The sequence below is a fragment of the Equus caballus genome, chromosome 19 (genome assembly GCF_041296265.1).
Source record: "Equus caballus isolate H_3958 breed thoroughbred chromosome 19, TB-T2T, whole genome shotgun sequence".
Taxonomy (NCBI): domain Eukaryota; kingdom Metazoa; phylum Chordata; class Mammalia; order Perissodactyla; family Equidae; genus Equus; species Equus caballus.
In genome coordinates this window covers 31944294-31971314 of record NC_091702.1, presented here as the reverse complement: position 1 = coordinate 31971314, position 27021 = coordinate 31944294, and the positions used below count along the sequence as shown (strand labels likewise).

The following is a 27021-nucleotide window of genomic DNA, read 5'->3' as shown; positions in this document are numbered from 1 at the left end:
ATCCTGATGGTGGTGATGGTTAAACGACTCCATACATTTGTCAAAACTCATAGAACTGTACACCAAAAAGAGTGAATTATTCTGTATATCAGTTTAAAAACAAATTTAAAAAAGCATTACCCAACAAAAAAATACAGAAAAAAATACATACTCTTTGTCCAATATTTGGAAAAGACTGAAAAATACAAAGAAGAAAGGCTACAATTCCTTCTCCTAGTTATAATCACACTTATCCTTTGAGCATATGGACTTCTAATTTTTTATGTTTGGCATTTTTTTTTCCCCTGAGGAAGATTTGCTGTGAACTAACATCTGTGCCAATCTTCCTCTATTTTGTATGTGGGTCACTGCCACAGTGGGGCCCCGATGGGTGGTGTAGGTCCACACCCAGGAACCAAACCTGGGCCGCTGAAGCACAGCACGCTGAACTTAACCTCTAGGCCACAGGGCTGGCTCCTCCTTTGGCATTTTTACGTAGATAAAATGATTTGATCTATCTCACTTTATATATATCATACATGTTACATATATAATTATATGTTATATTCTGCTTTTTTAAACTATACTATAAATGAAACTATATTATAAACAATTCCATATATTATAAAACATCTCTGTAGAAAAGATTTTAATAGATTTGTCATCATTCACTGTTTGTACCATAATTTGTTTAGATATTGTCCTAATGTTGGTCATATAGATTGTTTTCAGTTTCTCAGCGTTAGTTTTTTAAAAGTACAAGGAGCATCTTTGTTCAAAAATCTTTGTACATTTTTCTAATTGTTTCTTAAGGATAGAGTTCTAGGAAATGTTGTTATTGGATCAAAGAGTATGAGTAATAAGTTTTAAAATACGTTTTGGTCAAATTGCCTTCTGAGAAATAGATACCATTTTAGTGGCCCATCAACAGAGTGTGGGGGGGCGGTTCTTGATTTCACCAGATCTCTTTGTAACCGTTTGTAATCATCTGCTTCCTCGTGTGTCAAATGAGGGTAATGATACAACTTACCTTATAGGGTTTTGAAGTGATGCATGTTAAGTGCATGGCATAATACCTGCAACGTTGTTAGCTCTCTTTGGTGATATTATTTGAACTTTTGCTTGTTTGATAGATAAAAGGGGCATTGTATTCGTTTTAACTGAATTGAAAAAATTAGTAGTGAACTAGAATAATTTTTTATGTTTATTTGCTCTTTGGATTTTTGCTCCGTGACTGGTTCATGAGTATTTTGGGACCGAGATATTTTTGTGTAGGTTTTTTCCGTGTTAAATATATTAAGCCTTTGTTAAGTTTATAGCAGATTGTTTTTTATTTTTCAGTTTGCTGTTTATTTTATAATTTTGCTTTTGATGCCTTTTGACATTTAAAGGTTTTAAGATTTTATGTAGTCAAATTGATAGATCTTTTATTTTGTGATTTCTTCTATTGCTTTTATGTCCTTCCTCAAGCAAAGGGCAAGTCATCGGTTTTATTCAAGTATTTTTTAGTAGCTTTATTTATTTATTTTTTTACATTTGATTTTAAATCTCTATGTGTTTTTGTCTGTGATATGAGGTGAGACTAAATTTTCTACGCATTTATTAAATATTCCTTCATTAATTGGTGATGTCTCCTTTTTTACATATTAAGTTATTTTAGAATTTATAGACTGCTTCTGGCTCTTTCTGTTTATTCTTTTGACTGTTTATTTTTTGTATCAGTTCTACATAGATTGAATTCTTGTTGCTACATAATATCTTTAAATATCTTTTAGGAGAAATTTCCTTTTTTCGGTCAATTATTTTTTTAAAAACATTTCCTTAACTCTTTTAGCCTTTTTTAATTCTTTCAAATAAACTGTATAATTATTCTGTTAATCCTCCTGGTCCCAACAAATTTACTGTAATTTTGGATAGAATTCTATTACAATTATAACAATCTGGGAAGAGCTGACATTTTAAGAACTAAAAAAAAATTTTCCCTCTAGAAATATATCTCATTCAAATATTTTGTATTTCACAATGAAGTGGGTGGGTTTTTTTTTTCATATAGATCTCACACATTCCTTTTTAAGGTTATTCTTTGGCAACTTGTGTTTTTGTTGCTGTTGTGAATATAATCTTTTTTTTTTTCTTTTTAAAGATTGACACCTGAGCTAACAACTCTTGCCAATCTTTTTTTTTTCCTTCTCTCCCACAACTAGAAGAACCCACAACGAAGAATATACAACTATGTACCGGGGGGCTTTGGGGAGAAAAAGGAAATAATAAAATCTTTAAAAAAAAAAAAAAAAGAGTTGTGTGTTTAACTTTGAGTTCATATTACACGGAGGGTTTTATACTTGTTTCTGCTCAAGGCCTCTGTTTTATTAATATTTTTATTTTTATTTATTTTTTTTGAGGTAACACTGATTTATAACATTGTATGAATTTTAGGTGTACGTCATTATATTTTGCCTTCTGTGTAGACTACGTTGTGTTCCCCACCAAAAGTCTAGTTGCCATCACTATACACATATGCCTATACCCCTCTTGCTCTCTCCCTACACCCTTCCTCTCTAGTAACCATCAACCTGTTCTCTGTAACTATGTTTTTGTTTATCTTCCACGTATGAGTAAAATCATGCGGTATTTGTCTTTCTCCATTTGATTTATTGTGCTTAGCATAATATCTTCAAGGTCCATCCATGTTGTCACAAATGGCAAGATTTCGTCTTTTTTATGGCTGAGTAGTATTCCGTTGTGTGTGTATATATATATATATATATATATATGTATATATATATATACCACATCTTCTTTAGCCATTCATTTATTGATGGGCACCAAGGTTGTTTCCATATCTTGGCTATTGTAAATAATGCTGCAAGGAACGTAGGGATGCATATATCTCTTTGAATTAGTGTTTTCATTTTCTTTGGGTAAATACCCAAAAGTGGAATAGCTGGATTGTATGGTAGTTCTATTTTTAATTTTTTATTGAGTTAATGATAGGTTACAATCTTGTGAAATTTCAGTTGTACATTATTATCTGCCAGTCGTATTGTAGGTGCACCCCTTCACCCTTTGTGCCCATCCCCACCCACCCCCCCCCTTTCCCCTAGTAGCCACTAATCTGTTCTCTTTGTCCACAGGTTTAAATTCCTCATATGAGTGGAGTCATACAGAGATTGTCCTTCTCTATCTGGCTTATTTCACTTAACATAATTCCCTCAAGGTCCATCCATGTTGTTACAAATGGGACGATTTTGTTCTTTTTTTCTGGCTGAGTAGTATTCCATTGTATGTATACCACATCTTCTTTATCCAATCATCTGTTGATGGGCATTAGGTTGCTTCCATGTCTTGGCTATTGTAAGTAATGCTGCAATAAACATTGGAATGCATGGGACTTTTGGAATTGCTGACTTCAAGCTCTCTGGATAGATACCTAGTAGTGGAATAGCTGGATCATATGGTAGTTTTATTTTTAATTTTTTGAGGAATCTCCATACTGTTTTCCATAGTGGCTGCACCAGTTTGAATTCCCACCAGCAGTGTATGAGGGTTCCTTTTTCTCCACAACCTCTCCAACATTTGTTACTATTTGTTTTAGTTATTTTTGTCATTCTAATGGGTGTAAGGTGATATCTTAGTGTAGTTTTGATTTGCATTTCCCTGATGATCAGCAATGATGAACATCTTTTCATGTGCCTATTGGCCATCCGTATATCTTCTTTGAAGAAATGTCTGGTCATGTCTCCTGCCCATTTTTTGATTGGGTTGTTTAATTTTTTGTTGTTGAGTTGTGTGAGTTCTTTATATATTATGGATATTAAGCCTTTGTCAGATGTATTACTTGCAAATATTTTTTCCCAGTTAGTGGGTTGTTTTTTTGTTTCAATCCTGTTTTCCCTTGCCTTGAAGAAGCTCTTTAGTCTGATGAAGTCCCATTTGTTTATTCTTTCTATTGTTTCCCTTGTCTGAGAAGACATGGTGTCTGAAAAGATCCTTTTAATACTGATGTCAAAGAGTGTCCTGCCTACGTTTTCTTCTAGAAGCCTTATGGTTTCAGGTCTCACCTTTAGGTCTTTGATCCATTTTGAGTTTATTTTGGTGAATGGTGAAAAAGAATGGTCAATTTTCATTCTTTTACATGTGGCTTTCCAGTTTTCCCAGCACCATTTGTTGAAAAGACTTTCTTTTCTCCATTGTAGGCCCTCAGCTCCTTTGTCGAAGATTAGCTGTCCATAGATGTGTGGTTTTATTTCTGGGCTTTCACTTCTGTTCCATTGATCTGTGCACCTGTTTTTGTACCAGTACCATGCTGTTTTGATTACTGTAGCTTTGTAGTATGTTTTGAAGTCAGGGATTGTGATGCCTCCAGCTGTGTTCTTTTTTCTCAGGATTGCTTTAGCAATTCGGGGTCTTTTGTTGCCCCATGTGAATTTTAGGATTCTTTGTTCTATTTCTGTAAAGAATGTCATTGGGATTCTGATTGGGATGGCATTGAATCTGTAGATTGCTTTAGGTAGAATGGACATTTTAACTATGTTTATTCTTCCAATCCATGTGCATGGAATGTCTTTCCATCTCTTTATGTCGTCATCCATTTCTTTCAGACAAGCCTTGTAATTTTCATTGTATAGGTCTTTTAATTCCTTAGTTAAATTCACCCCAAGATATTTTATTCTTTTTGTTGCGATTGTGAATGGTATTGTGTCTTGAGTTCTTTTTCTGTTAGTTTGTTATTAGAGTATAGAAATGCTACTGATTTATGTAAATTGATTTTATACCCTGCAACTTTGCTGTAGTTGTTGATTACTTCTAAAAGTCTTCCAATGGATTCTTTGGGGTTTTCTATATATAAGATCATGTCATCTGCAAACAACGAGAGTTTCACTTCTTCCCCCCATTTGGATTCCTTTTATTCCTTTTTCTTGCCTGATTTCTCTGGCCAGGACCTCCAGTACTATGTTAAATAAGAGTGGTGATAGAGGGCATCCTTGTCTTGTTCCTGTTCTCAGGGGGATGGCACTCAGTTTTTGCCCATTGAGTATGATGTTGGCTGTGGGTTTGTCATATATGGCCTTTATTATGTTGAGGTAGACCCTTCTATCCCCATTTTGTTCAGAGTTTTTATCATAAATGGCTGTTGGATCTTGTCAAATGCTTTCTCTGCATCTATTGAGATGATCTTGTGGTTTTTATTCCTCAGTCTGTTGATGTGGTGTATCACGTTGATTGATTTGCGGATGTTGAACCATCCCTGTGTCCCTGGTATGAATCCCACTTGATCATGATGTATGATCCTTTTGATGAATTGCTGTATTCTGCTTGCCTATATTTTGTTGAGAAATTTTGCATCTATGTTCATCAGCGATATTGGCCTGTAGTTCTCCTTTTTCGTGCTGTCCTTGTCAGGTTTTGGTATCAGCGTTATGTTGGCCTCATAGAATGTGTCAGGAAGTATTCCATCCTCCCTAATTTTTTTGGAATAGCTTGAAAAGGATAGGTATTAAATCCTCTCTGAAAGTTTGGTAGAATTCCCCAGGAAAGCCATCTGGTCCTGGGCTTTTATTCTTTGGGATGCTTTTGATTGCTGTTTCAATCTCTTTCCTTGTGATTGGTCTGTTCAAATTGTCTGCTTCTTCTTGAGTGAGCTTTGGGAGATTGTAGGAGTCCAAGAATTTATCCATTTCCTCTAGGTTATCCATTTTGCTGGCATATAGTTTTTCGTAGTATTCTCTTATAATCTGTTGTATTTCTATGGAGTCTGTTGTTATTTCTCCTCTTTCATTTCTGATTTTGTTTATTTGAGCTTTCTCTCTTTTTTTCATTGTAAGTCTGGCTAGGGGTTTGTCAATTTTATTTATCTTCTCTAAGGACCAGCTCTTTGTTTCATTGATCGTTTCTACTGCCTTTTTTGTTTCCATAGCATTTATTTCTGCTCTGATTTTTGTTATTTCTCTCCTTCTGCTGACTTTGGGCTTTGTTTATTCTTCTTTTTTAATTCAGTTAGGTGTAGTTTGGGATTATTTATTTGGGATTTTTCTTGTTTGTTAAGATGTACCTGAATTGCGATGAATTTTCCTCTTAATACAGCTTTTGCTGCATCCCATATGAGTTGGTATGGCATGTTATCATTTTCATTTGTCTCCAGGTATTGTTTGATTTCTTAATTTCTTCAATGATCCATTGCTTGTTCAATAGTGTATGGTTTAGTCTCCACATCCTTGTGCCTTTCTCAGCTTTTTTCTTGTGATTAATTTCTAGCTTTATAGCCTTATGATCAGAGAAGATGCTTGTTATTATTTCAATTTTTTTAAATTTGTAGAGGCTTGCATTGTTTCCCAACATATGGTCTATCCTTGAGAATGCTGTATGCACGCTTGAGAAGAGTGTATATTCTGCTGTTTTTGGATGAAGTGTTCTATATATGTCTATTAAGTCCAACTGTTTTAGCTTTTCGTTTAGCTCCACTGTTTCTTTGTTGATTTTCTGTCTGGATGATCTATCCATTGATGTGCGTGGGGTGTTGAGGTCCCCTACTATTATTGTGTTATTTTTGATATCTTTTAGGTTTGTTAATTGTTGCTTTATGAACTTTGGTGCTCTTGTGTTGGGTGCATAGATATTTATAAGCGTTATCACTTCTTGATGAAGTGTCCCTTTGATCATTGTATATTGGCCCTCTATATCTCTCTTTACCTGCCTTATCTTGAAGTCTGTTTTGTCTAAGTATTGTGACACCTGCTTTCTTTTGTTTGCTATTTGCTTGGAGTATTGTCTTCCACCCCTTCACTCTGAGCCTGTGTTTGTCCTTGGAGGTGAGGTGTGTTTCCTGGAGGCAACAAATTGTTGGATCTTGTTCTTTAATCCATTTTGCCACTCTGTGTCTTCTTATTGGAGAGTTCGATCCGTTTACATTGAGGGTGAGTATTGATGCATGAGGGCTTAATGCTGTCATTCTGTCGCTTGTTTTCTGGTTTTCCTGAGTTTTCTTTGTTTCTCGTCCTGTGTGTTTTAGCCTCCCCATTGACTGCTGCAATTTCTTATGCTGGGTTTCTTAGATTTTTCCTTATTTATGCTTTGTGTCTCTGTTTTGTTTTTTAGTTTAGTGGCTACCTTGAAGTTTGTATTCAGAACCTCGTGTATAACATAGTCCATTTTCTGGTGGTCTCTTACTTCCTTAGGCTAGACTGTTTCAGTCACTTTCCTCCTCCCCTCCTAAATTATTATTTTTATCTCTTATTCTAACTCGTGTTGTGAGTTTGTGGTTAGAGTGATAAGATTGTCTTTGCTTTGGCGATTTCCTTCCCTTTATCCTAATGCTATAGTTGAATATTTGCTATCCTATTCCATCTATTTGTCTCCCTACTCTGTGTTTTGTGACCCCTTACTCCCTTTTTTTCTTTTTTCAGGTGTGAGAACCTTCTTGAGGATTTCTTGTAGTGGAGGACTTTTGGTTACAAATTCCCTTAATTTTTGTTTGTCTGGAAAATATTTAATTTCTCCCTCATGTCTGAAGGATATTCTTGCTGGATAGAGTATTCTTGGCTGAAGACTTTTATCCTTTAAAGTTTTGAATATATCACTCCAATCTCTCCTAGCTTGTGAGGTTTCTGTAGAGAAATCCGCTGAAAGTGTGATGGGGTTTGTAGGTTATTTTCTTCTGCCTTGCTGCCCTGAGTATTCTTTATTTGTCCTTCATTTTTGCCATTTTTACTACTATGTGCCTTGCAGTAGGTCTTTTTACATTGACAAATCTAGGAGATCTGAAAGCTTCCTCCACACAAATTTCTCTCTCAATCCCTAGATTTGGGAAGTTCTCTTCTATTGTTTCGTTGAGCACCCCTTCTGCTCCATTTTCCTTTTCACGCCCTCAGGAATTCTGATGATTCTTAAGTTGCATTTTCTCATTGAGTCAGCTATTTCTCTGAGATTTTCTTCAGTTTTTTAAATTCTTAGTTCTCTTTCTTCCTCGGTCTGGAGCCATTCAGCCTGCCTATCTTCAATTATGCTAATTTTCTCCTCTATGGTGTCTACACGGGCATTCAGAGAATCTGTATTCTGTTTCATCTGATCCATTGTGTTTTTTATCTCTAGTATTTCTAATTGATTCTTCTTTATGATTTCAATCTCTTTTGTGAAATAACTCCAGAACTCGTTGACTTGTTTCTCTATACTTCCCTTTACCTCATTGAATATTTTGAGGATAGCTATTTTGAACTCATCTTCACTTAGTTTACCCATTTCCAAGCCCTCAGGACCTACTTCTGTATTTTTATTGTTTTCCTTTTGGACTGGAGCTTTTATAAATTGCTGGATGGTAGAGGAGTGGCTTTTGCACATGATGCCATTATTCGGCTGCAGTTACAGCCTGTCGCCACTAGTGGGGGTCGAGAGCCTTGGTTCTGAGCCCTCTGCCTTCAGCCGCAATGGCCGGGCGCAGCGTGGTTTGGGGGAGGAGGGGCGCTTTCACTCACGCCAACCTGGATTCGGGTCAGTTCTCGCTTTCTGGTGTCTTGGTGCCCTGGCTTGCTGGGGTTCCCCCACAAGAAAGCTTTCCCCCATTAGAGGGTTTCCACTGCAGGCGATGGGAGTCCTGGATGATCCCTGGTCTCGCAGCCCCTCACCCACGCCTTCCCACACCCTCAGCAGCGATCCCAGTCTCTAGGGAAGGGAGCGAAGTTCTCTCCCACCCTGTTCCAACTCCTCCGAGGGCAGCTCCAGCCTCTCCACCTTCCGTCGTTTGGCTGCTGTGGGTCTCTGACGATTTCTGTTACTAGGATGTTTTTTTTTTGGTTGGAAAGCAGTTGCTCTTTTTAGTTGTAATTTGGAGAGGAGAGAGTCCCGGGTGAGCTCATGCTGCCACGTTGCTGACATCACTCTATTTTTAATTTTTTGAGGAACCTCCACAGTGTTTTTCATAGCAGCTGCACCAATTTACATTACCACCAGCAGTGTATGAGGGTTCCCTTTTTTCCACATCCTCGCCAACACTTATTTTTTGTCTTTTTGATAATAGCTGTTCTGACAGGTGTGAGGTGATATCTCATTGCAGTTTTCATTTGCATTTCCCTACTAATTAGTGATGTTGAACATCCTTTCATGTGCCTCTTGGCCATTTGTGTATCTTCTTTGGAAAAGTGTCTGGTCAGATCATCTGCCCATTTTTCAATTGGATTTTTTGTTGTTGTTGAGATGTGTGAGTTCTCTATATATTTTGAATATTAACTGTTTATCAGATGTATGATTTGCAAATATTGTCTCTCAATGGGTAGGTTGTCTTTTCATTTATTGACAGTTTCCTTTGCTGTGCAGAAGCTTTTTGGTTTGATGTAGTCTCATTCATTAACTTTTTCTCTGGTTTCCCTTGCCTGAGTAGACATGGTATTCAAAAAAATCCTGCTAAGACCAATGTCAAAGCATGCTGTCTGTGGTTTCCAGGAGTTTTATGGTTTCAAGCTGTCTGTTTTAAAAGCCACATTTTAATATCATTTTTAGTATTAGCTCAACTGAAATAATTTGAAAAAACCAATCATAATGCCCAAGTTATTTTGCATTGTCTAGAGATTTCATTCCGTGTGTGCATGTTACATGCACTGAAGGCAATAGGAAGACTGTCTTATCTCATTTGTATATTGCACTCAGTTTACACTAACCTTTGGGTGTAACTTTTAATTATGAAAATTTTAAGACATCACAAAAATAGAACAGTCTTACAAACCTTACTCATCACTCAGCTTCAAAACCATCTACATTTTGCCATAGTAGTCAATAAATTTTATAAAAGTCAGGCAATATTCCAAAAATATTATTGAGGAGCATGTTGGAAAGCTAGGTATATGGAGTGAATAACCCAGAAAAAATAATTTTTTAAAATCTTTATTAGTACATTTTTAGTTTATTAATGAAAGTAATCCATGCTGTTTGTATATATTGCAAATAGTACAGAAGAGTGTGAAGTTAAAAGTCCGTCTCTCTGTTCCCATGAACTCCAGTCCTACTCCCCCATGGGAACCACATAGCCATTTAGCACACTTCCTGGAAGGGTTCCTCCGCGTGGATGTAATCACATGTGGCAAGCCCCTCCTCCCTGACCCAAAGAGAATGAGGTGTTCCTGCTCCCCTGTGAGAGGAGAAGATCAGGGAGATGAGTAGGTCTGTAGTCATTGGGCCCCTGTGGTCAACTGGTGGGAGTGTGGTAGCCCCCACAGCTCCACCACCAGTAGGCCTGTTACACCCTTCACCCCCAGGGCATCTCTGGGGGAAAGTCAGTTTAGTCTCCTCAGCAAATATATCTGGCCATTTGAGTGTTGATTTTTTTTTCAAAAGAAAACAAAGTCTTGACTATATAAGGAAAAAATATCCTTCCGTTTAATATGACAGTGATCTTACTTCTGAAAAATAGTAACCCAGATGCTCTCATGCTATGGATGATTCAAATCCTTCTTGAGCTTGTAGCTTCTCATTCTCCGTTTTGCATTGACATCTATGGGCAGGTGGGTGGCTTCAGTTCCTTCTGCTACACAGATACAAAACATATGCAACTTTCTTTTCTTAACTGGAGTGAATCTAAAAGTGCTAAGAAAGCTTCTTTTCTTTTCTTTCCTACCTGTAATGGTGGTTTCTTGGAGGGAAGATGGAGAACACATTCATCTCCATTGCCACTGAGATAGAAATAATCAGCTCTTTTCTAAGGAGAGTTACCTAGGACCCAGTTATTTTAGAATCTATTGTTAAACATAAAGAAATACAGTCTTTTACTGGATATTTGATCTTGGTCAAATGATCAAGGTCAGTGCACGGAATGTAAGCTTTATAAGAGCTGTACAGTTTGTTCATATAATAGATTCAAATGTAATAAAATTTCTAAGATTTTAGAGTCTGCCTCTCCCTAGAGTTCTGTAAGCTGCAAAAAGATATAATTACGGTGGTCCCTGGGTGTGTGCAGTTGCATGCACACCGCCATTGTGGGTTTACGTTTTTAGCAAAGATAGCTCTTGTGTTCGTAGGTGCTGTGATGCCAGCCAAGGATTCATGGCTGTTCATATCTGAATGAAAGGGTGAAGAAGTTAGTGTTTAGCAAGATAAAGAGCCTCCACATGGGGGTGGTGGGAATGCAAACTGGTACAACCATTTTGGAGGGCTATTTGGATATATATAATAAGCTGCTGTTTGAAAACTGCTTTATTTGCTGCCTTGTTTTAGAAGACTTTCAGACTTGGCATTTATTGGAGTCAGCACATTCACGATACCTAATGGTAGGGAGAAAAAGAGCTTTCATAAGTTTTAGAGTCTCAAATTATATTAAGTTTCTTCTCCTTAATTTAAGTGTTTTCTTAAAGTACTTCACGTGCAGTTAACAGTAATAAAGAACTGGCTCAGAGGATTACTCAAGAGAGCAGCCTCTAATGTTAGAACACCTTCTAGTATAACCAATTTGGGAAAAGGTTTGGCAGATTCCTATAAGTTAAGTAAACACCTCTCCTTTGACCCAGCAATACCCCTCCTAGTTTTTTATCTAGGAGAAATGCAAACGTATGTCCACACACAGACTTTTACATGAATGTTGATAGCAACTTTATTCATAATAGATAGCCCAAACTGGAAAAAGTCTAAGTGTCTTTCAGCAGGAGAATGGACAAACCAACTGTGACCATCCGTACGATGGGATACAACTCAGCATTAAAAATGAATGAACCACTGATACATACAACATGGCTGATCTCAAAAGCATTATCCTGAGAGAAAGATGCTAGACACAAAAGAGTACATACTGTCTGATTACATTATATAAAGTTTTTAAATAGACAAAACTAGTCTCTATTAAAAAATCACAACAGGGCTTGACTGGGAAGCGACATGAAGGTAGTTTCTGTAGCTGGAAATGGTCTATATCTTAAGAGGGGTATGGGTTATGTGGATGTATCCGTTTGTCAAAACTCAATAAAATGTATACATAAGATCTGAATATTTCAGTATATGTAAATTTTACCCTCTCCCTAAAAATGAACAGTTAATTTTTCTTTTTATAGGAAAGGTCTTCCAGTTTCTCCTTGGCCAATTGCAAGCCTTACTCTGAAATTTTAGCTTGAGTAATACACATAAAAATTAAAAGTTTGTGTATGAGACTTATTATTTATTTATCAGATATTTCACATTGTGCCCTCCCTTTAAGCCTTGGAGTATAGAATTAATAAATGAAAACGTTAAGCATGGAGAACGAAAATAAAATACATTATGAAAAAGCAATCTCTCTCTGAGTGTACCACCCTCTGTGCACAGCACAGTTCTGAAAGGTGAGCTCGCTTTTCCCCAACTGGTGGTAACTGGGCTCTGGGTCAGATCATGACGAGCAAAGAACATCCTTCCTGTTAGAACCCTGATGTTGTACTTGCACCTGATCTTTAGAACAGGTTCAGGAGACACTCCACGTCCTACCTCAGGATGTGAACCTTTACCGTTTGCTGTGCCAAGCCACGCTGCCTGCCTAGATAGTGACTGCTTTTGGCTGCCGTGTTAAGTCTCTGAATTTTATTCCTCGGTGACCTGGAGAGGTTGGAAGAGAGGGAGGGAAGAATTATGGCCTGAAATAAATTTTCTGAGGAGCGTCCTTTAAAAACTTTATCCCTATCTATTATTTTATTTTAAATATGCAGTGGCCTGATGAATGACTCATGTTCTGATTCCTCTAAAAAAGAAAAAAAATTCTGATTCTCTAAGATTTCCCTCTCTACCCTGACATCCTCATCTCCAATTTCCCCTTTGTTTCTGAATGAGAAACTCCAGTAATCTGTTGGGCCTGTAATTCTGTGAGCACTTACCAATCCGAAGGCTAAACTCTCAGCAATGAGATGACCTTGAGTGAACTTCAGAGAGATTAGCCAGGAGAAAGGATTAAACACATTTATGTGAGTACAGTGCTGAGAGGAACAGAGAGAGAACAAAGTGGCACTGTTTCTGGAATCCAATGGCCTCCTGGTGTAAGAAGTGTGGGCAGCAAGACCCTGCATACTTACCGTACACCTCCGTGCGGATCACGGAGGCAGAGATGAGGGCTTACCACCGTTTCCTAGGAAGTGTCGTCAGGCTAGAGTGTATGGCAAAACAAGGTACTGTGAGCGCAAGGATGCCTTTCCTTTATGTGTATTTGTTATTCACCCTTATTCTCAGTGGAATAATGGTTTAACTAACAAATTTTACATCAAAAAAACTTACTTTGCAATACTGCCTCAAATTTGCTAAGGAGTTTTAAAAGGACTTTTTTAAAAAGCAGTAATCAGCTATTAATATTGTACATGGTCACTTATTGAAAAATTTATGTTAAAAAGAGATGGCATAATATTCTGAAAAAATCAGGGTATAAGATGCAATGTGTAAGTATGAATCATTTAAAAAGCATATATGTGTATACATACATGTATATGTACTGACTATTATACACCAAGAGATAACTATTTAATTTGGGGTAAAGGAATGATAAAGGAGTTTTATTTTTCTTGTTTTTGTTTAGTTGTATTTTTTAGTTTTTAAAGATGACCAACATGCATTGCTCTTGTAAAATGAAAATAAGAATCCAGATTATGAAATTCATGTTCCTGAAGGATAATGTTGAGCCTGAAGAAAAACGTTAAATCTGAAATGCTAAGACTTCATGTTAGACACATGAGCTGATAGACTGGTGGATTAAGCGTAGAAGAAAAGAAAAACACCTCCCTTCAGTGGGCTGGGTGAGAGGGAACAGCATTTCTAAGTATGCCTTACAGTGCGTGGAAGCCAGTGAGACACATGCTCTAAGAGCTGAAGCAACTGCTTATTTCCAAGATTACATCTTTTATGCATGGACTTACTGATATACTCTCCTCCCCCTTGAAAACGTTTATAATACGTTTATTCCCTTTGGATCACAGGCTAGGAAAGGTGATTAAATAAAATGTCTCTGTCTCTCCCATTACACTTTATTTATACTTGGAAACTATTTCTTCAAGAGAGGGGAATTATTGAATAGACAAATGTGCTTTTAAAATAATTTCATCGTTGTTGCGGTATACTTTCTGATTGAGACATGATTCATGCTTATACTATATTCTATACCATATACTTATATAGTATATAATACATATACCATGTTATCAAAGGCAAGGGCTGCTCTGTGCTTGCCACTTAAGAAAGAACAATTTGTTAATCAGATTTTGCTTTCCGTAATTAAAACACGTGGGTGTTGGCCTGTGCATGCACACGGATCAATACAGGGCTTGAATTCGGGTGGAAATTATTGCCCTAGTTCTACTAAAGTTAAATCATCAGAGCTTTACAGTTTTGTTAATAGTGAGGAGAGGAAGTAATTTGAAAGAAGAATATGAAGAATTTGTGAATCCTAAACTCACAGTATTACATATACTATTGTTGATTTTCTTTTTTTCTCACTATAAAAGGTTATGAAACGTTCGCCTACTTGCTTTGGCTGTCAATTGTTTTATTCTATCTGTGACTCGAGACAGCAACGAAAGTTGGAGTATCTTAATGCAAGTTTTAGGAATGTCTCAATGGCCTTTCTGACATTACTGCAATCTTACATTCAAGGGGTGCTGTCAGTTGACTTCTTGGTATAACAGTGATTTCTTGGGATTAAGGGCATGAAACTCAAGAGATGACACACTGATTGAAGTGTGTGTTGATCAAGATCCGTATTTTACTTAATTATTGGGGGTCAGGAAGAGGCAGCAGTTGGAGGTTTGCTTTTCCAGCATAGCACAGCATCCAGTTTTGAGCACCTAGTAAGTGATCAGTAAAATAGTAGTACTGGTCCACACACCAGCCCTCTAAGGTGATGTTATTATTATCCATTCCCATTTTGCAGAGGGAGAACCTTAAGATGGAGGGGCTGGTTAGTGGCCGAACTGGGATGCAAGTCCGCTAGTTTTCCTTCTGCTTCCCTGGTACCTGAAGGAATGAATAAATGGAGAGAGGAAGGAAGCAGTGTTTGGCCAGTCTCCAGGGCTTTTTCTTAAACAAAAATAAAATTGTTTATCCATCATTTTGCTAAAATGTCTAAAATCCTACCATTTTTGATTCCTTTATGTTAAGATGTTTTTTCTCTAAGTAGCTTTAGAAAAAAATGAAAGTGTAGACACTCTTGCAAGAATGCCACGTTCAGTGATCATTAGTCACATCAAGTCTTCTCATCTCTTCATGTTAGACCATATTATATTGCTTTACCCAAGACCCTGGGTCTGGCTAATAGACTTGACTGAATTGGGGGCTGGGAGTGGGCTGAGGAAGAGGAGGGTACGGGCATTAAGGGGCCCAAACTGAGCAGTGGGGTAGGGCTTCAGGTGCGCTGGAAGGAGAGGTAAGCAGGTTCTTAAGTCAGAGTTGGCTTGTTTCCCAGGGTGCTGACCCCAAAGTCAGCACAGAAGGAAATTTTAGGCCAAAAGTTACACTATCCGGGCCTCAGTTTTGAGAATACTTTGAATACATACAGATGATAATTTTTATTGAATGATGAGAGAAGCAGACTAGTGGACAACACAAATAAAAGCCTTTTTTTTTTTCCTGAGCTGCATTTTCATAAGCAACAGGAAAGGACCAAGATACTCTAAGGCCTTGGAATCAGCGTGTGGTTGCTTCTGTGCTGAGTCAGCAGCAGCAGGAGAGCTTGTTAGAAATGCCCCACCCCAAGCCCACTGAATCTGCAGTTGCATTGTAAAACCCAAGTGATTTATGTAGCCTGGGTAATGTGGGAAGCACTGCCCTGGGGCCATATTGATTAAAATGCATGTGGGGGGGGGTGGCGCCAGCTAGTGGCACAGCAGTTAAGTGTTCAGGTTCTGCTTCGTTGGCCTGGGGTTTGCCGGTTCAGATCTGGGGTGTGGACATGGCACTGCTTGGCAAGCCATGCTGTGGTAGGCGTCCCACGTATAAAGCAGAGGAAGATGGGCACGGATGTTAGCTCAGGGCCAGTCTTCCTCAGCAAAAAGAGGAGGATTGGCAGCAGATGTTAGCTCAGGGCTAATCTTCCTCAAAAAAAAAAAAAAAATGCAGGTGGGGACACTGAAATCTAGTGCTGAAACAGGAGAGCCTTGCAGAAGGGGAGGATTAGGTATTTTCACAGGTTTTCTTAATTTCCTCCAGGGCCTTGATTGCTTTTTATTCAGAATGCCCCGGGTAGCAGGGCTGGTTTTCCCTCTCCTGGAGACAGGAAGGGCTACAGGAGAGCCTCATCTCCAGCTACTGTTGCTAAGGAAAGTCTTTGCATGGAAACTTCCATCTCTGCAGTGCTTGTCTCATGTGAGGGTACAGTGTGAAATGTCAGCAGAAATTAAGACGCTTTAAAAAAAATGTATCAAATTTGTCTGCAATGGAAAAAGAAAAGGGAGCAAAGGGATTTGGACAAGTATTCCAAAACAGAAACATGTATGCCTGGTAGTATGCTGTCCATCCTCCAAGCACTTTTAAACAGGCCTTTGCACAGCCAGGGGCAAGAGTACAAATGGAGGCCCACACGCCACAGTTCAATAAAATACATTCTATCTTCCTACCTTGACAAACATACCCTCATAGGAACAAAATTAAAATATGTATAAAACTATGGTTTTTATACGACCAAAAATCAGAAAATATCAAAGATGACTAAATTGAATTATTGCACATGTCTGAGTGTTGTGATGATGGGCCAATGAAATTGGGGTGAGTAATGAAGATATACATAATCCATAAGGTGTCCAGTATTTTTGCCGTAAGCCGTTTACTATAGCGGTCTCAGCCGTGCAGCTCATTGGCCATAGCCAGTTTTGCTGTAAAAGATAAAATAACTGGTTGACAGGTTTGGTTTCATTTGGTTACAAGTGGTTTTCATAATGAAACATGAAAAATCAATCACAAAATTAAAAAGGCTGAAAAATGAAAATACAAAATATTTGCATACAAATATTTGAATATTTAAATGTATGTAGACTCATGGCAATACTGTCAAAGAGATGATTTTATTCTGTGGATTGTTACCTAAGCACATGTCTTCCAAATCTTTCATTCATAGTGTTATACTTTTTTATTTTGCTTGTTGATTTATCTCCTTGTCTGGCATCACATTTTCTTCTTTTTTTTTGCTAAAATGTTTTCCTTCATTAAGAGAGGTTGTAATTTCATCCAAATATTAGGATGCATATTTGTAACCAAATGAAACCAAATAAAAAGCATATGAGCCAAATGAAACCCAGTGAAAACCATTTGAAACCAAATGAAACCATAATGAAACTAAAACTGTCAGTCAACGACTTATTTTTATCTTTTACAGAAAATTGCCTTCATGGCCAATTAGTTGTGTGTTGAAAATGGTTGTGGTGAAAATGCTTGTGGTGAAACTGCTTGTGGCAAAGATGCTTACAGCGAAAATACCTGGAATCAATCCATGAGTCATTTGTTAATCCGTAAAATATTTTTTCTTGCCTTCATGTCAGCAAAAGCACTATGTTATGAGATTTTCACATGATTTGAGCTCTGTTGAGAGCAGGGATCTAAAGCAAATGTGATCTAAGTAAAATGTGATTGTGTTCAACGAGTTCAAAATTTCAATATATTTGTATCGTGAATTGGAAGAAAAAGAAAAGTAAGAACATTGATGCTTGGTGGTACTGGACATTTCATTATATAAGAATCTACAGCATTCCTGCCATGTGAGAGGAAGGATTTGACGAGTTCATTCCTGTGTCTTTTCTCTTACCAAGCACTCCCGCTGCTCACATCCTCGCGGCTCCAGTCCTCCCAGCGCTCCGAAGCAGCGTCTGCCCTTGGTATCAGCAGTGGCACAGCCCACAAACCGTCATAGCCTTGGGATGCAGTCGCCTTTTCTTTTGATGATATACACCAAAGATGTGGAGCAGCATCTCCCTGGGGCCCCGAGGGCATTAAGAGAATAGAGGTGTAGGGCTGCAGTGTGCCCTGCCAGCGCTGAGTTCTGGATCATGAGTGACAGTGGCACCCATGTGGTCTTGAATATGTATATTTATGGGAGGGAAGGTTGTGATATTGGAGCTCTCAGAAGTGCGAGGCCTGGAGCAGGGGTCACAAGGGAACTTTCTGGGGTGATGGAAATGGTCCCTGTCTTGATCTGTTTGATGGTTCCATCAGTGTATACATTTGTCAAAATTCATCAAACTGTACACTTAAGATTTGTGCGTTGTACTGCATGTAAATTATGCTTCAATAAAGTCCTGTTAGCATAAACAATAAAGAGTACCAGAGCATACTTTTTTCTGTGTAAACTAAAGGAGGTAACCACAGGTGATTCTATCACTCTGACATAACTGTTTCACACGTTCTTTTCTCATATGCCTACACACACGTGCACAAACACACCACGTGCTTTCTTCTTGCTTTGTTTTTAAACCTGGCTGCAATCCCACCATACGCATGATTTTTCTGTCCTTGATATTATATCTTAAATCTTTTTCTGTGGACATGGTCTTCATAATTATATGATTGCTTCCATTTTTTTTTCACTCTTATGAATAATATTCCAGTCTACATTTTTATGTATAAAGTTTTTATTTCCTTGGGATAAATTTCCAGATACAGGATGAATGGGTAAAAGATTATGAAGATTTTAATGAGTCTGTGTTGAAGCTCCGTATTGTGATGGTTAAGACATTGGGCTTTGGGGTTCAGAACAAGCTGGGTTCAAATTCTGGCTCTGCTTGACCTTGGAAGAGCTACTGCGAGTCTAGTTCAATTATCTCCCTTAGAGTTGTCTTGAGGATTAAATGAGATGATGTACATGTATGAAGGGTTTGGTATGTAACCTACACGATAATCACTGGGTAAAATATTGTGAAACTACTTTTCTAAAAGGATGCTACCAGCTTCGCTCCCTGAGGTTCTGCAGAAGTATTAGTTTTCCAACATAACCCCAGCATTGTGTGTTAGAATCTGTTATTTTCTATATGAAATGGGATAGTCTATTGCTGTTTTAATAGCCTTATTTGACTACTAGGAAGTTGTACATTTTTCAGTTTTCTTGATTTAAAAAAATCGTCTAAATTTCTCCTTTAAAAACTTCTTCTGTCTGCTTTTCAAATGCCTTTTATTCATTGTCAATTTATGGACAAGACTTCAATACTACGTCTTACGGTTCAGATCAAGCATCACTGTAGGACAGGACCCAGTAGAAGAAGGGAAAGTGGGTTTGTGTTATTTCTGATTTGGCCAGTACGAAAGAGAAGTGAAACACAGCGTGACCCCATCGAGTGGCTTTTTCTACCAGCGCAACAACTAATTTCTCAGAGCCTCTGGTCACAGGTGGTTTTTCTCAGCAGTCAAATGTGGTCTAGTTGTGGGGGTGGGAGAGCGGGGTGGGCTGGAGGTGGTTCCTTTTAGTGCTAGGTGCGTTCCTTTACTGTCATTATCTACATAAGTACATGAGTTAATCTGTAAAGTGCCTTGTTAGTGCTTGCCCACAGCTCTCCTCAGTGTTATTAACAGAGAGGCATGCTGTACTGTGGCTGAGTGGCGATCCCGGTCCCATTCGTACTTTGGCTAACTGGCAGACCCTTCCGTTCTTTATGCCCAGCAGATTCTCTGGGTAGTGGGTAGAGTAGTAATGCTGCAGGGTCTGTCAAACTTGGGGCTGCCTTCCCTCTCTGGTCCAGACCATACTCTTTTTTCCTTAACCAATGTATTGATTTTATAATTTGGTTCTTTTTTTCTCAGATGATACTTGAGTCTTTTAAATTCCAGTGTGAGCAAAATTTCAGAAGAGCAAGAGCCGGGGGCTAAGCGTTTCACTGCTCTTTATTCCTTAGCAGTTGCAACACTCAGACAGCAGCCAGCTGTTATCAGCTGCTTCCTGCCCTCTGCTCTGAGGAGGATGGCTGCGAGCAGTAGGTCTGCCCCAGCACTCGCCCTGCGCTCTCAGACTGGAGAGTGGACAACGCAGAGGTGTTGCTTGCTGCCTACAGCTGAATTCCCATAGGATGTACTGGGCTGTTAATCCATCACCTAGAAGGCTGTGTTGTGGCCTTTGACGCCTTCTGCATTTCTGGAACTGTGGGTCTGGGGTAACAGACAATCACACATCTGTATACTTCTCAGGGCTAGAAAAGGGATGAATTTTCCCCTAATCTATTTGTAACTTTGTCCAGGATAGACATTGTGTTGAAATTGAATTATCACTTCCTTTTGCCTTGTGTAGGTGACAAAGAGAAAGTTTTTCCCTAATCCATACACATCAAAAATAGCAAGCAGCAAAAATAGCAACAGGACCGGGGGGCCAGGCAGAGTACAGCAGGCACCACCACCTTGATGGGTTGTCATGGGTTATGCCCAGCTGTTCCTGGAGAAGGAAACAAGTGAGGACACTGAGGCCCAGAGTGGTGCCCCGGTCACCCAGCTGGAAGTTGGCAGAAATGGCACTTCACTCGCAGGGCTGTCTGGATCGGAGGCAGGCTCTTTCCCACTGCACTCCCTCCCCACTCCATCTACAGAGGAGTGGGTAGCAGGGGCTGCCAGCAGCAGGGCTGGTCTTTGTGTCTCTTCTGGTACTGAGTATGAATGTTGGGGCTGAACTGAGCATGCCCTATCCCAACAGACCCACAGCGTCAGGCATCACTAAAAGCTGAGAGTATCTGAGGTCCTTTCCATGCTCTCGGTAAACGCTGAGTCCGAGAAACTCTCATGATCTGTTGCATCTGGACCAGGATGGGTCACGTGACTCCTCTGCTGGGAGGACTTCAAGGATTACCACGTCAGTCTCTGGCTGGGGACCAAGCTCTCTCAGCAAAACCTGGACCACAGGCAGACCAGCTCATTCTAATTCTAGAAAAATCAAATCATAAATTTTATTTCTGTTCATTTGGTAACCATAGGAGGTAGGTAAGAAAGATCTCTGTTGGAAGGCTGGGCAAACAGATTCTCATGATGAGAGACACTAGTCAGCCTCTGAGGGGTGGTAGATGCCGCTGCTCCTCAAGGCTGAGGGTCTGCGAACTCCATCACGTATGGCTGAGCTTTCCCCTCTTAGATCAGGTGATCCGGGCCTGACCCAGGCTCCACACTTAAACTGTCGGAATCTCTCTGGGTCTTCACTTCTTCATTTAGAAAAAGACAGGGCAGAGAGATGGTTGGCTTAACTCATTTCTGTTGTCCCTTTCAGCTCTTACCTCTTTACTAATTTAAAATGTTTAATTCAAAGCACACCTCAAATAATGAGATACAATAATAATAAATTGCATCTTATGATCTTGGTTTTTCTCTGGAGTCATTGTCTTTTTAATATGCCCCCTCAGGAATGAAAAAATAATAATGCTGCTCTGTTTTTGAGTATGCCTCTTTCCCAGACCACTGGGAGATTGTGTTCTGAAAAACTCTTCAATTACATGAATTCTGTTTCTGCTGAAATTCTCTATATTGTTGTCCACTTGTAATTTACAGTTTATTACGGAAAATTTGAAATATACGCAATAGAATTGTATAATGAGCTCCCATGGACCCATAAACCAGCTTCAACAATCATCCACGTTTTGTCAATTTGCTTTCATCTCCTGCCTTCCCTGACATTTTTGGCAGAGGGGAGTGCTGGAGTATTTTTTTTTTTAAGATTTTAAAAAAATTTTTTTCCTTTTTCTCCCCAAAGCCCCCCGGTACATAGTTGTATATTCTTCGTTGTGGGTCCTTCTAGTTGTGGCATGTGGGACGCTGCCTCAGCGTGGTCTGATGAGCAGTGCCATGTCCGCGCCCAGGATTCGAACCAACGAAACACTGGGCCGCCTGCAGTGGAGCGCGTGAACTTTACCACTCAGTCACGGGGCCAGCCCCAGTGCTGGAGTGTTTTTAAGGAGATCTCAGACTTCATATCATTTTACTGTTAAATACTTTGTGTATCTAACAGAGAAGGCCCTCTCTTTTTGTGAAATATAACTACAATGCCGTCATTGCATCCACAAAATTGACAGTGATGCAGGAGTTCTTTGAAGTTTTAGTGAATTCAGAGTGGAAGAGGTGCTGGGGTGGGTTTACCCCCTTTCCTCCAGGAAAAGTGGTAGGATTCATTCAGAAGGGTCTTGGGGTTTAAGCTGGCACTTGCCACACCCCTGACAAGACTCTCAGGAAGCAAATCTGAGAAAGGCCTGTCCAGAGCAATGGGTATAACTAGCGTTAACTGAGCACCTACTGTGTACATCTCCATATGCATCACTTCCTTTAACCTTCACCCCAAAGCTGGGAAGTAGAAACCAAGGCTCTTGGAGGAGCTTCCCAAATATTACCTTCTGCTTCGTCAACATCAGAATATCATAACATTACCTCAACTCTATACAGAATCAATAGGAGATTCCTATTTATCGTCAATGTACAAGGCTATTTGGCTTGTGCCTTAATATAGATGTTTGCTGTGAAAGTGTAACCTGTTCCTTCTGTGAGATTCCTGGTAAAACAGTTAAATGAGGATAATATCTTAGGCAGAGAGAGCGTGAAAATGCCCAGGCTCTTCCAGCACAGGCTAAGGGGTTCCACCCAGTGTCCCCCTCTCTCTAATCCCCTCTCCCCAAATGGGTAGAAGGCAAATCTTAGGGTTTATAAATCATCTGTTAGGGTTAGAGGACATTTGTAGGTTTGTGCTTCAAAGATTTGAATTTTTGCCTTGGAAACCCATAGTCTTTTACTCAGTAAGGAGCATCTTTAATTGGCAAAATGCAGAAGTGCCTCCTTAAACATGCTTGGCAGTGCGAAGAGGCCCCTTGAAGTATTCTGGAAGGAAAAGAAAAAAGGAATGGAGGTGACAAAGAAGGGAGGCAAAAAGGAAAGAAGAGGGGGGAGGAGGGAAACAAAAATCGAAGAACCTTCATAAATCCCAGGTTGATTTTATGATCCAGCTTGACATGAACTCTGGTAACTTATGTTGTTTGTGTTTAAAATGTCCTTCTGCAGACCCAAAGGAGTAGGCAGATACCTAAATACCTGCCTTGGTAATGAGACCATCTGGCAGGTTTACTGTGAAGCTATTGAAGCTGAAACTTCAGGACCCCTTCCTTGCACTGATCCCTCCCCAAAACCTTGGGAGAGACTCTAGAATGTGTTCCTGTGCTCGTGTGTATAAACTTAAGATTGTTACCTGCTACAAACATAGGTTCTTTACCCGCCACACAAGAGGGGCCAAATAAAAACTGGAATGCCAGGCTTATGGCAAGGAAAGGGTTTTAATTTTGGGTGATGTCAGCTAGGAGACAAGAGTGAGCCCTCAAATTCGTCTCGTCTCCCTGAAAGGTGGGAGGCCAGGAGTTTTGAAGGTTGCAAGGAATGTCTCTGTTTGTAGGGAGGGGAGGGAGTTTGTGGCCTTGCTGGAGCTTTCCCACCAGCCTGCGTTTGGCCTTGGGAGGCTGCTTACAGAGAGGAGGATGATAAGGGCATTTGCAGGTGCTTGTCCTTGACCGTTTGTCTCCATTGTGGATAGTAGATTCTGGAGCCAGGAAGCCAGGGAGTAAGCAGGGAATGAGTGCTTTGGTTTTAACCCCATATATGCTGGTTTTAATGTAGGGGAACTGATATCAGGGCCGGTATCAAAACCACACAAAACCCGCATCCTCCCTGCATCTCAGGAATCGAGTTCTCAAGAGAATAAAGTGCCCATAACCGTGTCTTGATAAGTCCCCGATTTCTCCAGTAGTGGCGCTTCCCTTCCTTCCTTTTGCTTTCTCTTTGTAATTTGCAAGGATTTAACCTGATTTCTATTTCATTTGTGCAGATGAAATTATGCAGCAGGAAATCAGGCCTTTGGTGGCAGTGGATATAATTGAACAACTTCACAGACAGTTCGCCATTCTTTCAGGTAAGGGGAAAGCTCATTTGCATTTCCAGATTTTTGTCGGGGCGGGGGGGGGGGCGGGGAGGTCCTGCTGGGAGGGCCCAGTCTCTTGAATCTTGATGAACATTGTACTCAAGTCTCAGCCCTTAGCCTCACCCAGGATTAGAATGAATTTAGGATGAGCCAGCTGTAGGGATCTCATAGATGTCATTCCTTTTGCTGTTGGGTGTAAGTTGACCTTTCTGAAGGGAATACATTTCTTTGAGCTTGTAAAGAACAGACCTGAAAAGATTTTGAGAAAGGAAAAAGAAAAAACTACTGACAACAGCTGCCATAATGATGTTCTTCCAATGTTTGTGTTGGATATTCTTCCAAGATCCAACCATGAGAAAGTCTTATCAAGAAATCAAGAAAGTCTTGGTTTAGAGGGTTCATGAGCATTGCTGAGGTTATTTGTTCTCTGAGTGATTTGTCTTTTACTCTTAGCTCTTCAGGACCTAATTTTAATATGTTGATTTCCATTAAGCATTTGACTGGGGATAAAGAGAAACTAAGATTAATAAAAGGCTAGAAATGTTCTGACCCGAGGCACAACCCCGAAAAGTTGTCATTATGAGAATACTATTCTTTCTTACTCACTTAGCCAATGGGGACGTGACTGAAACTGAGAGTACATACCAAACCTTGAATTATAGTTAGACCAAACTTGCAAGTGTGAGATGGTGAGATTAGATGTCCTTAGCACATTTTGCAGAGAAATAAGGTGACAAGTCACTCTCCTTGTCTTTTATATCTATTCTGAGAAAAAGCAACAAAGCCACCTTAGTTATATGACGTAGAATATATAATTGGTATGAATTTTACTCTACAACATGGGATGTTAAAAAAGTCACATTTCTTTCCTTTCTCTACATCATATTTAATCTGCTCCAAAGTCCTCATCCTACTGAATTTGAGGGAAGTGCAATCTCCATTATTGGGATACCTCTTCCCATCCTAGAGTTGTATACCAGGTGGGGACATCTTACACAATCCAGAATATTCTGGAGAATTCTCTGGTCTCTCCTCCATGTGGGTCACCGAGTGGTCACTAAAAGCTTCCTAAGTGCAGGATCCTTGCTTTTCTTATTTCTGCCTGTGTTTCCAGTGCTTATAACAGAGACTGGAACATAAAGGTTTTCCGTGCAAAATTATCCACGATAGGTGCTCTGGTGGTTTGTCTTGTGAGGCCAGTGGACTCCCTGCCCCCATGTCCCCAGCGTAAGCACCACAGTCCTGGCGGGAGTGCCTAACCAGCCTTCTAAAATTGCAATCTCATGGCTTCCCACAGTGAGCCTCGGAGTGTGCAAAACAAAAGACAGGATGGGGACTGTCCTCCAGGTTTCTGGCACCTGCTGCTGTGGCCCTGTAACACAGAGGCCCCAAGGCCAGCATGCACCATGGTCTGTAATGGATGACGTGGTGGGGCAGAGTGGATTCCCCCAGCCTTACACAGAAACCTGAAAGCCTGTGTATGATTCTGGCCTGTATAATTACACAATGGCCCATCTGGGGAGGAAGTCCAGTGGCTGATTAATTTATACATTTAATTATCCAAAGTTACCTCTTTTGAGTATTATTGGGGTGTTTATTTCTCTTCTTATTTCTTAGAGGCAGTCTAGGAAAAACACAAACTGGTCCCAGACAGCTCCAGATATGGATTTAGATCCTGACTAGCCATATCGCCTTAGTCTGTTTCCTCCTCTAAGTCTTGGTTTCCTCATTTGAATAATGAATGGGATGGTTGTAATTTTGAGAATGAAATGACAGTGCATGAAAAATGCTTAGGGAGCCAGCCCAGTGGCATAGTGGTTAAGTTTGTGTACTATGCTTTGCCAGCCTGGGGTTCACTGGTTTGGATCCCAGACGCAGACCTCTGCTCTGCTTATGAAGCCATGCTGTGGCAGGCATCCCACATATAAAGTAGAGGAAGATGGGCATGGTTGTTAGCTCAGGGCCAGTCTTCCTCAGCAAAAAGAGGAGGATTGGCGGCAGATGTTAGCTCAGGGCTAATCTTCCTCAAATGAATGAATAAATGAATGAATGAATAAAGCAAGCAAGCAAGCTTAATGTTGCAACTGCCAAATAAATGTTTGACTCTTTTTCCTGATATATTTTAATCCCTCAAAAATGTTTCTTTTAGGGTTATACTACAGAAGATGGTTTTCGGTGTGATATAGTCTTTAGTTTTTATCAGGAACCGAAGCCATGCTCACAGTGAATGTGGGGTATAATGCCACAATTAAGTCAGGAATAGAGATCGTTGTCACTCTTTCATGTGACATAGAACTGTGAAAACTCACACTGGACCCAGAGGAGGGCTCTGCTTTAGGAAAGGCACTCTGACTGTGGCAAAGACAGTCCTTTTGTTTCTGAGCTGCTTTTGTCACCTTGTGGCCTCAAGTTTGCCCTTCTTGTGAGAGAGAAGTGTGGGTCAGCTGTGGTAGCATTTGTGCCACGGCGAGGCTGGAAGAGTACCAGCAGCGAGGAGGTTCTCTGAGTCGGCACTGTTTTGGAACTAGCAAAGCTGCTTTTTGCCTTTCCCTGTGCTTCTTTACCTGGCAGAGGCAGCAACTGTCAGCCACGAGGCCATCGTGGGTGCCCATATAGTTGTAGTTGTAAAGCAGAAATCTCTGCGATGAGGTCTTTTCCCGTTGCAGTGGCAGCCCTGCTCTGGCCTCTGCTCTGAGTCACGGCAGTTTTCTTCTTCCTGATTCAGGCCAGCAGGGTGAAGATGTTCCAGCTGCAGACTTTTCTACAGATTCCACTGAGCTCTGGAAAGAGCCAGAGGCCCCATCCATGAGGAACTCTGTGAAGGAAAGAATGGCTCCTGTTCCCAATGAGGCGCAGTTGCCTGGCCTCTGGGGCTCTGTCAGTGCGCCCCCAAGGCTGGGGGAGAGCAGGGCTCCTTGTATGAAGGCTCACCCAGGTTTGTGGCCAGATGGGCTGAAGCCTCCGCATGGTGAAGCCCATGAGTAGGAGGCCACCAGCAGGAAGTGGGTAGTAACTGGGGCTGGGCCCTCTGGTGACTTTGACCTGGGAAGATAGCCTGTATGTTCCCAGTGAACTTGGGGTATTTCTAAGTTGAGTGATTAGCTAGGAAACAAGAGAATATAAACAGCTTAGTATAGTAGAAACACTCTAGGCTTTGGACTCAGACAATTCTGGGCTCACATTCCAACACAACTAGTAGGGTTCTCTGACCCTCAGGTTTCTCACCT

At 40.1% G+C, this 27021-nt stretch overlaps 1 protein-coding gene across 8 annotated transcripts in view; it reads left to right on the top strand.

Annotated features, from left to right (window-relative positions):
* The window catches only part of MCF2L2 (MCF.2 cell line derived transforming sequence-like 2), a 239842-nt gene that overhangs the window by 11333 nt on the left and 201488 nt on the right, over positions 1–27021 (top strand). For all 8 annotated transcript variants that reach the window (XM_070243320.1, XM_070243323.1, XM_070243321.1 and 5 more), the window contains exon 2: positions 23702–23785. In XM_070243320.1, coding sequence (XP_070099421.1) covers positions 23702–23785 — 84 coding nt within the window. The remainder of the gene's footprint in view (positions 1–23701; positions 23786–27021) is intronic.